The 13,177-nt window shown below is 43.9% G+C and overlaps 1 protein-coding gene across 1 annotated transcript in view; it reads left to right on the forward strand.

Annotated features, from left to right (window-relative positions):
* The first annotated feature begins 542 nt into the window (after window positions 1-542).
* The window catches only part of LOC134486093 (uncharacterized), a 48,084-nt gene continuing 35,449 nt past the window's right edge, over window positions 543-13,177 (forward strand). The window contains exons 1-5 of the mRNA XM_063284874.1: window positions 543-572; window positions 4,028-4,166; window positions 5,371-5,641; window positions 8,048-8,165; window positions 11,731-11,876. Of these exons, the coding sequence (XP_063140944.1) occupies window positions 543-572; window positions 4,028-4,166; window positions 5,371-5,641; window positions 8,048-8,165; window positions 11,731-11,876 (704 nt within the window). The remainder of the gene's footprint in view (window positions 573-4,027; window positions 4,167-5,370; window positions 5,642-8,047; window positions 8,166-11,730; window positions 11,877-13,177) is intronic.

Raw genomic sequence — 13,177 nt, forward strand, 5'->3', positions numbered from 1 at the left:
GCATTTTCTCTTCCATTAAGCAAACAAATGAAAATAGGACAGAGCCCTAAATCATAGGTTTTATATGAAGTCTCTCCAAACAGTGACTAAATAAAAGCAAAATTAGTAAAGATCTAAGAACTGATATATATATATATATATGTATATATATATAGACACACACACATACACACACACACACACACACACACACACACACACACACACATATGTTTTAAGGCCTATGTAATTTCAACCATAGCCTGCCCCATAGACTCAAATGGCAAGATTTAAAGCAAAGAATTGGTTATTGAAAGTCAAGTCGTGTCAAAATACAGTCATCATGGTCACAGACAGTAATAGCTGTAGGAGAGTTCTTTCTGATAAGTCACTTCTATTGCTAAACCATATTCTCTGAGCTTTAGGAGGCTATTCAAGAAGTATGGCAAATAATAAACAAAAGTGAAATACGTACACTCCCAGAGTAACATACGAGTTCTCCAAAGGAAAAGGAATTGCTAAAATTTCAAAACAAAACAGAAACCTCACCACTCTCAAACAAGATGAAGGCAGTACAGAAGCTTCAAGGGCAGGTGGGAAGACTCTGGGACTCTCCTCAGAAAGTCCTCGCCTGTGCCTAAGGCATGGTGTAATTCCCTCTAGCAGTTTCAGATTTGGGGTTCTTTTTAGTAAGGCCTTTGAGTTGTCATGAGTTGTTTTGGGGCAGATTGTTGGGGAGGGGCCAGGGGAGAAATGTAGATCTAGTGTCACTGTTTCATATACCGGTACCCAATTTTCCTAAGACCGTTTGGTGAAGTAGCTATCTTTTCTCTAGTCGTGTTTGATACCTTTATCTGTGATTGGATAGCTGTAGTTATGCTCTGTAATTTCTGAGCCCTATTCCTTACCTATCCCATCCTATCCTATCCTATCCTATCCTATCCTATCCTATCCTATCCTATCCTATCCAATATTACTCTCTGCTATTGTATTTTCAGTACAATGCAGTTTTGTTGCTGTGATTTAATATCATTTGTAATCAGGTATATTATACCTCCAACAGTGCTGCTATTTATGGACCTTTTGTGCTTTTATGTAAATTTTCAATTTTTTTTCCAGTAGAATAAAGAGTAGTGTTAGAATTTTGGTGGAGATTGTGTGGAAACTCTAGGTTATAACATAGATGATACAGATAATATGACCTAGGTAATACAGCCATTTTGACTATAATAATTACAATAGGGTGATACTCTGGAGAGATTATACTATGCTGGGAAATATTTTGTTTTATTTATTCATTTTTATTTTGAGATAGGCCTCACTGTGTAGCTCTATCTGGACTTGAAATTTGAGGCAATTCTCCTGCCGTAGCTTCCCAGCAGCTAGCATTACAAGTATACATCCTAATGTCTGGCCATAATGAGGAAAAAAATGTCAAAATCAGATCAAGGGGAACTTAGAAACAGGATATAAGATCAAATCACATGAAGATTTTTTTGAAATTGAAAATTGTATATCTATCAGGACCATTTAAAACAATAAAAATAGAACAAATGTTATTGTAAATATTTTGAATAAAAAAAGAATGATTCAATTTCAGACTTTGAATTTTACATTTTTTCTTTTCATTCTTTTTCATTTTTGTACTGAGTACTTTCAAAAATCAGAATCATTTTTACATTCTAAGCAAGGCCCATGAATTTTTTTCAGAAGCCGTCATGTCAATTTCTGTTTCCAACTCATAATTCAGTCATAGAGGGCATACACATATATGTACTATAGTAGCTTCAATCAGGACTCTCTCTAGGCCTATTAGGGCTAAAGCTATCTTTTCCTGGTCAAAAGAAAAGTATTTACTTCTGACTTTTATAACGAACCATTATTTCTTCCCTTAAGAATTACTTCGGCTGGACCTGTCAATCACCTAGCTTAGAGACCGCCCCTCAAAAGGGCAGGTACATTAAAGCCTTGTTTAAAGGATGAATTGTTCCCTTAATGAAAAAAACACGTTTCCTTCCTAGTATCCCTGATACCAGAAGATTCTGTTAGGTCTGTTCACTGTTCAGAATTCTGACTCAGAAAGGACTGACTTTTCCGTTGTCTTCTCTTCCTTTTGGATTCTGTCCCAAGTACACATGTGATTCCTCTGCCACTTTGGGCTTCTTAACTCTTTCTCTGAAGTTCCTTCCTTTCTGCCTTGTGTTTGTTCGTCAAACCTCTGAGCCTAAATCAAGAATGAAAGCCTCCATTTCTTTTTCCTGTCCTCCTCCTCCTCCAGACAGCTACTGAGATCTGCAGCTTGCTGGCTCAGGATTGCAGGGAGGGGATCTTTTAAATTCTATAAAATTGTTCTCAAGTCTCCTCCTAAATCTGTCCTTAATTTGTTTTAGTTAAGGAAACTAAGAACTCTGAGAGGAAACCCCAGTTTCCTCAATAACGAGGGGATTCTCTAGGTGGGATTCCTTGACACTTCGGCTAGCTATGTCTGTTTGGCAGATTTATTACGTATACATGTATATGCATGCATGTGTGGGTGTGGGTGTCCACTCATGTGTGTTTGCATGGAGGCCATTTCCTAGCACAGAAGGAATTTGGGAGCAGCCAAAAAAGACTAATGATTACACTATGCTCTATTTTGTTTTGCTGACATAGGCTTGTTGTATATGCATGCTTGTTCTTTGCATCGGTAGACACTAAAATTATTTATAAGGCCATCACAATGTTCAGTGGTTTTAGGTGTTGGATTGTAGATTTTTTTCTTATCTAATTTTCTATACATTTCAAGCTAATATGAATATTTGGGGATTGAAGTAGTTTAATAGACAAATCAACTTACATGGCTGGACAGCTGGAGATAAAGATTGTTGGTTCTTAAGAAGTGTTCTGCCTTATTTTCTTCACACATGGAAACTTGCCGAGGCGAATTAGGTAATTCACCTGGTTCCCTGGTGTCCTAAAAGAATGCTTTTACATAGGGTGAAGCAAAGAGTCACACAACAAACAAATCCATTAGAACGCCGCTTGGAAACCTTCCACTTTGCTTTAATTTTTGTTCTTAAAAAAAAAAAAATGTAACAAGAAATGCTTTAGCTGATGTGAATAGGCTAGGCGATTTTTCCCACTGTGCAAATGCCAAAATTTTTATGAAATCTCCTCAGGCCAACCAGCGTGTTCCTTTCACTTACATTGTGCCCTCGTTTGCTGTATTATTTACTAACTAGATTACAGCCTACTGCTCCTTCCAACAATTCCCCAGCCTTGCTCCTTTGCTTTCTTTTACACGTGTATTTCTTTTCTTCCAGCCTGCTAGTGATTCGTTTGTTCAGATTTTAATGTGCAGAAGAATAGCTACATAGCAATCTGAAAGCCACAGGCCAATGTCAAAGGTGTTCCTTAATCTGTTTCACAAATGATTATATCAACCGGGAAGTGAGTCAAGGGCAAGAAATCGCCTTTCCAGGAAGGAATTTATTGTCCATTCAGGTTGACGAAAAAAAATCCAGCTCAGTGGGAATGATTATATATATTTTTTTATCTTAAATCTAAAAGACTAAAAGAAATACAAAAGAGAAATGTTTAGCATTGTTCTGTGAATATTTCACTGTAGCCTCATTAGGGAACTTGGATTTGTTGTAGACTAGAGAGTCACAAAAAGACAGAAAAATGTTAATATGAAAAAGCACCTAGCTTGATTTAATTTATAATGTTTTCTCTTGAGTATTATTTTTTATTTTTATATTGTTTTTGGCTTTTCTATTGTTTTATTTTAGATGATATTGTATGGAATTAGATAGTCCTACTTGATGAAACTTTACTTTCCTTGGGAATAGAAGAAATAATACTGAAATTCATCATATAAGTATAGGAATAAATATTTGATTCCAATGATATCACTTTTATGGAGAATAGCTATCCCTAAAGCATGACATGCATTTAAATATAAATATGCCTAAATAGCAATTACTTTCTAATATTAAAATTTTGGTTTCTTTTGAATATCGTTTTCCCCAAAATGAATGGAATTTGAGTGCTCTTCTCATCTTCATAGAACCCACCTTCTCCAGCAGTCATTACTGATTCTGTACCTGGTTTGAGCAATCCAGCCGAGTGCCTCCAAAGCCTCCTGGAGCCTACACCATTGTCTATGTACTTGCTGCTTTCTGCCCTAAGGCCTCTGCAGTATAGGGGTGTGTGGGTATGAGTGGGAACTCACATGGTACTCATTCATGGTGTGAATACTTTCAAACAATGAGGGATGTGCTGTAAAGTGGCGAGAAGTTGCCTTTCTTCCTGCAAGGAACAGTCCACCAGGGACTCATTTACTAGCGCCCCCTACAAAGATTAGCCTAACGGCCTAACCGGCAACTGTCACTTGCAAAATGTCACCTTCTACCCTTTGCTTTCCTTTTCTCTCAGTTTAGCTCCCTGGTAACATTTTCTAAGCAAAACTGTCCATAAGCAAGCCTGTGTTTCCCTGTATTCAGGGAAACTCCAGTTAAAATGAATACTGCAGGGGTAGCTCCATCAGGCACATTACAGACCAGGCTATAACGACCAGTTACCCGTGGTGAGTGAAGGAGACAAGCTTAGTCCTGTGGGGGGGGAAAAGGGGAAAAGAATTCAATCCCTGGCAATGGGCAAAGAGGCACCTTCCAGAGACAGAGCAGATGGCCGTCCTTTGTTCATCCTACCTTGATGCCTGGCTTGGTGGCTGACACTGTTTTATGCCTAGGACTCATAAAAAATCAAATCAAATCCAGGCAGCGCATGGAAGAAGGAAGACTGACAGAGACCTGAAGACTACCATGCCACCCTGCTCTCCAGTGCATGCCACAGACGGGCCATAGACACCTATTTGCCAACATGCCATGCAGTGTGGATGCAGACTGTCAACCATGGCCTGACAGCCATGTAAACAGCCCGCAGTGGGAGCCACCACAATGCTTGAATGTGTGCGGATCAGATGGGTGAAAAGAGACGTGGAACAGCTTGGGCATTGTGAAGAGTGATGGAACCAGAGACTCAGAGTGGAGAGGAATAGTCTGGTGGGAGTGGTCAGCCCTGCTACCTGTGGCCAGGGTGAGGTCCTGGCCCAGGCTATTCCTCTGAGTCCATGGCTCTGTGACGATTCTGTGGCTCCTATTACTACTAGAGGACATGCAGATGTCCTTGGTTGGATGTCCAGGGAATGCAAAACTAGCCCAGCCCCTCAGTGGACTCAATGCTCTGGAGAGATGGCCCTATCTCACACTGTTGGCTGCACTTAGGAGAGCAAGCCTTGTACTTCTCCCAGGCAGCACAATGCAGCTGGCCCTGATGCTGAGGGTATGGGCGAGCCTTACCTGAGGGCACGAGTGTGGGAGAGATGACCCTGCCACTCACTTGTCATAGGGTGGCCTAGGCGCAGAGGTAATGTCTTTGATCTCTGCCCCTTGCCACCTCCGGGAATCGAGAAAGCTGACTACAGGGTCCTGAGCTACCAGTCAAAGGTATCAGGTACCAGGGAAAGGTATTGCTACCAGTTGCCAGCTGCATCTTTTGGGAGAGCGGGCCCTGCATCTCACCTGGACAGCACAGCAGAGCTAACCCTGGTAGAGGTGGTGCAGGTGAGCCAGCCCGGAGGGCAAAAACGTGGTAGAGCTGGCCCCACCATTCATCAGCGGTGAGGTGGCATGGGTGCAGTGAGGACGTCCTGCCCCACCCACTTCACACCACCTGTGGAAGTTGAGAGAGCTGGCCCTGGGTTAAGGAGGGCAGGTGAGCTGGTCCTGCCCCTCATGAGGTGGGCCCCGCCCACTCAGGCAATATACAGGGTCTGCTCTCCCAAGGGCTGCAGCTGGTGAGGGGCAGGGCTAGCTTTGCAGACCTCGTGACCCCCGTGGACAGATTTCCTGAATGCCACAGTGGCAAGGAGCATCACCTCCATGCCCATATCACCTGACGGCAGACAAGTGTCAGGGTCAGCTCCCCGACACTCCGGCTTTTTAGGGCAGGCCTATTCATACCCTTGCCAGTAGGGCCAGCTTTACTCCACTGCCTGAGCCAGTGTTGTAGCACTTGGGAGAGAAGGCTCTGCACCTCCCCTGGCCAGCACAGTAGTGCTAACCTTTCCAGGAGAGATGGATGACCCAGCTCTGAGGATGAGACTGAGAGAAAGCTGGCTATGCTACTCATCTGCCATGAGGCAGTGTGAGAGTGGGTGATGCTCTCCTGCCCTTTGCCCCTCATCGCTTGCAGCATTGGGGAGAGCTGGCCCTGGAGTCATGAAAGCCGGAGAAAAAGCCCTCCTCCTTCGCTGGCTGTAGTACTCAGGAGAGAGAGTCCCATACCTCACCTGGGTAACAAACACAGTGGAGCTGGCCCTGATGGCTAAGACAAGATTTAGCCAGTCCCAAGGGCTTGAGAGCGGGAGAGCTGGCCCAGCCTATCACAGGCTACAGTATTTATGGGAGTAGACCCTTTGACTTGAATGGGTAGCAGAGTGGAGGTGGCTTTGGAGGTGTGGGTGCAGATGAGTTGGTCCCAAGGGCATGAGAGCGGTAGAGCTGACCCTGCCACCTGCCAATAACAACATTGAGTGGCCTGGCCAGAGCAGTGCTGGAGAGCTTGCCTGGAGGTGTAGATAAAGGAGAGACAGTAGGCTGAACGGTTCTCCTACCACTTAGGGCCAGATCCAGGGCTCTGAGATGCCTCACTCCAAAATCTATAACATCTGTGAATGATTAGGACATGTGAAAGGGCCGGTTCTTCTGTTCCAAAGCTGCAGGATCTCCATGTCATAGAGCAACAACAGGATGAGTGGGAGGACCCAATAAGGACCTGATTTTGATGGTGTGGCAGAAGCCAGAGATCTTGAACCAGACCAATGAATGACTCATTGCAATGAACATTCACAAGTGAAGATGTGGGGACAGAAGGATAGTGTGTGGGACACACAAGGGCAGATGCGAGGGGATGAGGAGATGGCTGGCACTGAGATGCAGGGTGTGAAACTCACAAAGAATCAATAGAAAGCTAACAAAAAAGAGTAAAAGAATTCAAAGTGAAATAAAATAGACCTTCTTGATGATCAAGTAGACTATGGGAGTAAGACAATTTAGGGGAAAAAAGCCAACTATTATGGGTAAAATCCCAATGATTTCTTAGAATTTAACTTTCCCCTAAGAAAAAAAAGAAAGAAAAAGAAAAGAAAACACACACACACACACACACACACACACACACACACACACACACACAATATTGAATCCTGAAGTAGAAGTATCAGTGGGGTGAGTACGAGCCAGTCACTACCCCCTTGCTACCAGATGCATCAGTTTAAATTCATCCTTCAGGTGAACTTGGCACTCTTGATTTGATAACAGAAACAATTTCCAAGATGAGCCAGTATAAGGCGGAGTTGGCGTTACCAGATAGAAAGCTTAACAAGTATTTATGCATGAGGGCTGATAGAAAGGTACTCTGGGAAAGGATAAGATCCGCCCAAGTGTGGAAGTGCGTTCATCAAAGGAGAAGCATGCTTAGGTGGTGTAGTGACACATGTAATTTTGGTAGCTCTCAATCAAGTTATGTCTCAGTTGCTATGCCTTCTCCCTCTTTTTGATAGGTGAACCTCTGTTGGGGCCTTGAGCAGGATTGCAACGGTTAAGATAAAACCAACGGTGTTGAGGCATATTTTTTCTGTGAATGCAGATCTGGTGAGACTCCTCGAAAGGTGTAGATTTATATCTAGGAAGCATAAAGTCTTTAAGCATGATTTATTGCTACCTGATATTCTTAAAAGCATCTTGATATAAAAGGAGTTGTGTTTCTGTATGTGAAATCTCCAAGCAGACACTAATTGTACTGGAATTCTCTTTGAATGTTTTCATTTATTCTTTAAGGATTTTATACATACATATTTAAAATATATTCAGCTCTTGCTCCTCATGCAACTCTTCACAGATTGACTCATGTCCTCACCCTGCCTTCATGTTCTTTTTTATTTCATTTCTATGACCCACTTAGTTCAATTAGTGCCACTATATGGCTACTAGATCATAAAGGAAATTAACTCTTCTCCTCTCAGCTACCATCTACAACCAAATAGTTCCTCAACCCGAGTGAGGCTTCATGAACTCACCCCCAACCCTGCCGGAATGTTTGCTGGTCAGTCATCCACAGCTGCTGTGACTTCCTGGGTGCAGGTATCCAGTCATGACCATAAGATACTGTTTAACCCTGGTCCTCACCTATCTCTGTCTCTTACATTTTATGTGCTGTTTCCTGAGCCATGGGGCTCAGCATGTATCAATATTTGATTTATGGCCGAGCACTCCATAGACAGTTATCCTCTGCCTTTTGACCAGCTGAGTGTGTTAGGCCCCAAAGAAGCTCAGGATAAATAGCCAACTGGGGTTCCTATTAGCATATGAAAGTGGATGCTGGCCACCATGATCTCTTGGCACTATAAATGCCTGTTACAGAGTCCTGGTTCCCCTCAGCAATCCACACCTCCCAACCCCCTATATTAAACCTCTCTGGACTCTAAGCTTCCCTTCCCTTCCCCGAGCTTCTCTTTTTTTCTATATAACCAAGCCATTTTGGCCACAAGCTCTCTTGGTTCTCCTTGTCCTGACAACCTACAACTTGAGAGAGGAGCCCTGTGTATGTAACTCACGAACATGCATTTCAGTGTACTCAAAAGATGGAAATATGAACATAGAGAGCGTGGCATATTGTTACCAGACGCCATGAGGCATCTCACTATCAAGAATACACTTGGACTTGACTTCATGATTTTTCTATGCAATGGAAACCCAGAAGCTGTGAAATACTAAAGGTAACATTTCTCTCTTGTTAAACCCAATGTTTACATCTGACATAGACAACTACTTCTGCGCTTTCAAACGTTCATATAGCTGCTACTTGATGTGTTTTTTGGTTCATGTTTGAAATTTTTCTGGTCATATAAATAGTTAGGCCAAATGGGGCTGTGTATGTCTTTATTTGCAACATCAGGAGTACAAAGACACTGTGAGTTCAAGACCACTCTGGTCTGTAATAGAGAATTCTGGGCCAACCATTGCTGCATAGGGAGACTGTCAGAAAAGGAGCAGCACCTGTAGCTTATGTATTCATTCTATATTTGTGTAAAGGAGTTACTTTCATTTTTTAAAATTTCATCAGAAGCAATCCGTATTCTTATTTATCTACTACAACAGCTTTGACAAAGAACTAATAACTGAAAAAGCTCTGGTGAGCTGAGAAACTCTGCACAGAAAAGCTGAGGGACTGATAATGTCTTTAGCAGGAAGTTAGGATGCTGGAGCTCCTGATAAAACCATACCAACAACCGCCACTGGCGTGTGTGACTTTGGGTGTGCAGGGGAACAGATCTGCAGATGGAGTCTTCCACCCTCAAATCTGCTGCTGCTCCCTTTTGGGCCTACTACACTGCAAGCCTGCCACCGGGACTTGCACACTTAGGAGTGGTCTCCACTGTACATCATACAGCCTGATGCTGGAGAGCTGCTCTTCCCCTCTTCTACTTCTTCCGTATTGTGTCCACCAATCCTGACTGACCACCAGCCATGGATGAATACATTTTGCAGAGTTTCTCCTAGTGTTTATGACATCCCCTTCCCCCATTTTCTTTTCCTTCTTATAGCTCTTTGTGCGGTGCTAGGGACCCAATCCAGGACCTGTATCATCACAGGGAAGAAACCTGAGTTACACCCCAACCTTAAAGAGCAGCTTCCCTAGCCCTTGGTCCTGCTAAGACTGAACCCCCAGTGAACGTGATTGTTGGGGGGAGGGCGGCAATGGGGGGAGGATGGGGAGGGGAACACCCATAAAGAAGGGGAGGGGGAGGGATTAGGGGGATGATTAGGGGGATGTTTGCCCGGAAATCGGGAAAGGGAATAACACTCGAAATGTAAATAAGAAACACTCAAGTTAATAAAAAAAAAAAAAAAAAAAAGACCAGCTTCCCTGAATGAACAGAATCATTCATTCATTTATTCATTCATTCATTTATTTAGCCGAAAGAGTGCTTTGGCTTCGCAGCCAACCCGCCACCTCCCCTTGTTCATTTACCAGTCAGGTGACCCGGAAGGTCATCAGACAGATGCTGTGGGTGTTTACTGCTTCAGCTGCTTAGGCGGTCTCATCCTGTCTTTCCCTTGCATCGGGATTCTTCTGGAGGAGTATCCCAGCACCTGAAAGATCGCGATCCAACCAGCAGCCGGCCGAAAGGCCTCAGAAAGCACTGGGAGCCACTTGATTCTTGCAACTGTAAAAATCCATGTGAAGCGTGACACAGTCACCAACACTGGTGAGTTGTTACCAAGGCAGGAGACCCAGAAGGGTGGCAGTAACACTGTCTTCAAAAGCCATCTTTTGGCGCCTTTTGTCCCTGGGAAGCCAGCAAGCCATCTGGCAGGTAGGCACAGTGCCACTAAGCAGATGGGACCAAGTGGAGAAGGATCTGCCACCATGCGCTGTTTTCTACCCTGGTCCGCACGGGGCGGGGGGGGGGGGGGGGGTTCAGTAGAAAGCAGCCAGCCTTTTGCACTGCACCCTTTAGTTTCTCATGAGAGGAGATGCCATTCTTTTCCATGAGGAAAACACAGACAGAGACTTCCTCTTCCTGGAGCAAGCGCTGCCAGATCTTACACGGGCTATTCCCACAGTTTTCTTAAACCGACTTTGTATTAATTCTCTTTCAGAACTGCTCCCAACAGCCTAATTTTTGGAAAACAAAATAGTTTGACACATTTTTCTCTTCTCTGCGTCTTACTTAGACTGAGGGTGAAAAACCTAGCAGTCATTTGTTGCTTGGAAAAATGTCAGTGGGCACTTTAATTCGGGGGTAATGGTGTGTATTATGATCCAAAGAAGTAAGTTCCATAATTCTTGCCCTCCAGAAACTTACTAGCTTGTGAGGAAAACAGAATATATACCTAAATGGCAATAGCCTGTTCCCATTTCAAAATACTGGAATCAACATGCCTTCTTCTATGATAATAATCCTAACTGAAATAAAGCATTTTGAGACTATAGGAATATAGACGGAACATGGTAACAGTCTCATGAGCTGAACTAGAAGATCATTATTTTTGGATAAACTAGGCTGCCAGCTAGCTCTTGGGATACACCTGTCTGTCCCCAGCACCTAGGCTATAGAAATGAGAAGCCACGCCCAGATTTTATGTAGGTACTGGGGATTTGAATGAAGGTCCTCATGCTGTACAGCAGTGCTATGCCCACCAAGCTGTCCATCATCCCCAGAAATTAATTTTTTTCATTTTAAAAAATGTATGTGCATGTATGTGTACCTGTATATATATCACACATGAGTGAACCATAGGAGGCCAGGAGAAGGCATTAGATCCCCTGGAGCAACATGGTGAGCCTCCCAACATGCGTGCTGGTAACCAAACGCAAATTCACTGTAAGAGCAGCAGACTCCCTTAACTGCTAAGGCATCATCTAAAGACACTTTTTTGAATATTTATTTATTTTATATATGTGAGTACATTGTCTCTCATCTTCAGACACACCAGAAGAGGGCATTAGATCCCATTACAGATGGTTGTGAGCCACAAAGTGGTTGCTGGGAATTGAACTCAGGACCTCTGGAAGAGCAGTCTTAACCACTGAGCCATCTCTCCAGCCCTAAGACATTTCTTTATTATTACTTTCAACATGTTAGTGCAAATAAAGCTTCCATAAACATATTTGTAAATACATTTGTCTCTGCGTTTACAGTTTTTTTCAACACCACACATTGCCTTAATTTTAGTGTGCATGTACAGTTCATCATCTAGTGATTCTAAGCAGAGTGGAGTGCGCAACAAGGAGCCAGGAAGCGGGGCACGTCGACCTAAAAACACAGTGACACAGAACTCCTCCAGGTCCCTGTCGAGGGTCTGAGGAAGATGAAACCTTCAGGCTCCACATCAAATTTAATGAGCGGTTGTGGTATCACAAGAGCTCCGTTCAAACTTCTACAATATGTAAAAACAAAACAATTGTGGGGAAAGGACCGGTCTGAGAACCACGTGTGTTTAGGCTCTCCGTGCAGGGCCTTTCTCCAGGCATAACCACAAAGGACGCTGAGCGCTGGCTGCTCTGAATCGCCCTGAGACTGCTCTGTTCACCTGGAGTCCTCAGCTCCAAGCTCATTGACTGACGGCAGCAGCGCTGAGGACCAGACATTATCTTCTCAGGCTGGTGGCAAGTAAACGAGTGTGGTCCAGAGCTAAACGAGGGAGGTCAGGTTCTCCCATCCTTATCTGATGGCTTCTGGGCACAGCAAGTGTTGATGGTGATGGGCAACAAGGAAGTTGAGGCAGGTGGGAGTAGCTCTACTTGATAGAGGTGGAGAGACCGGAAGTCCTGAATTCCTCACCGGAGGCCAATTTCAGAGGAAAGGGAGGGTTACAACCTGAGTTTTGGCCAAGGGTCTGGGTGGAAGAGTGAGGAAGAAGAAAGAAAGCACCCCCCAACTCCACCAATAGTCCCACGAAGCCTTCCAATCTATTCTAAGTGCCCCCACGCAGCTATGGTAGGAGGGCAGGGTGGGCAAAGACAAACCCAGGCCGGGTGCCAGCAGCAGGTGATTGTGCGGCATGCGTTCACAGTTGCGTTATCTGTGCTTATGGCTCTCAAAGGAAACTGATTTCAACAGATCTTCTTGATCCCAGAAGTTCAACTAGGCAGACAGGGGTTATGTTTGACAGAAGATGTTGCACAGTACAAAGGAAGATGTTAGAGAGCACAATTTAAGTATTTCGAAAGACCAGTATCCGAACGGTGTGTCAGGATGAAGTCTGAGTGGGTGTCCTTTCCAGTATGTTGAAGTCTACAGATATGTGGAGAAAACTCACTACTATGGAAAATCAAGAGTTGGGTTGGATTGGGCAGGGGAGGTAATTGGACTAACTGGCCTAACTGGCCTGGCCGCTGCCATAGATTCTCTTTTGACGTTATCAAGCTCCCAAGTTCCTGCGGGACGACTTTGATGCTGTGGGAATCCTTGCACTTTGCCAGTACTACAGTGGCTCTTGGATCCACCACTCCATTGGAAGGCTTCATGCTGTTACAAATTTTACAGACTGAGTGCTTCTGGGTATTTAGGCTCATTTTCAATTTTAAGGCTGTGTATTAGGTTTTTAGAAATGATTCTTGGAGGTCTAATTATCATTCCTGTCCA

This window comes from Rattus norvegicus, chromosome 3 (assembly GCF_036323735.1).
Source record: "Rattus norvegicus strain BN/NHsdMcwi chromosome 3, GRCr8, whole genome shotgun sequence".
In the NCBI taxonomy this organism is placed as follows: Eukaryota; Metazoa; Chordata; class Mammalia; order Rodentia; family Muridae; genus Rattus; species Rattus norvegicus.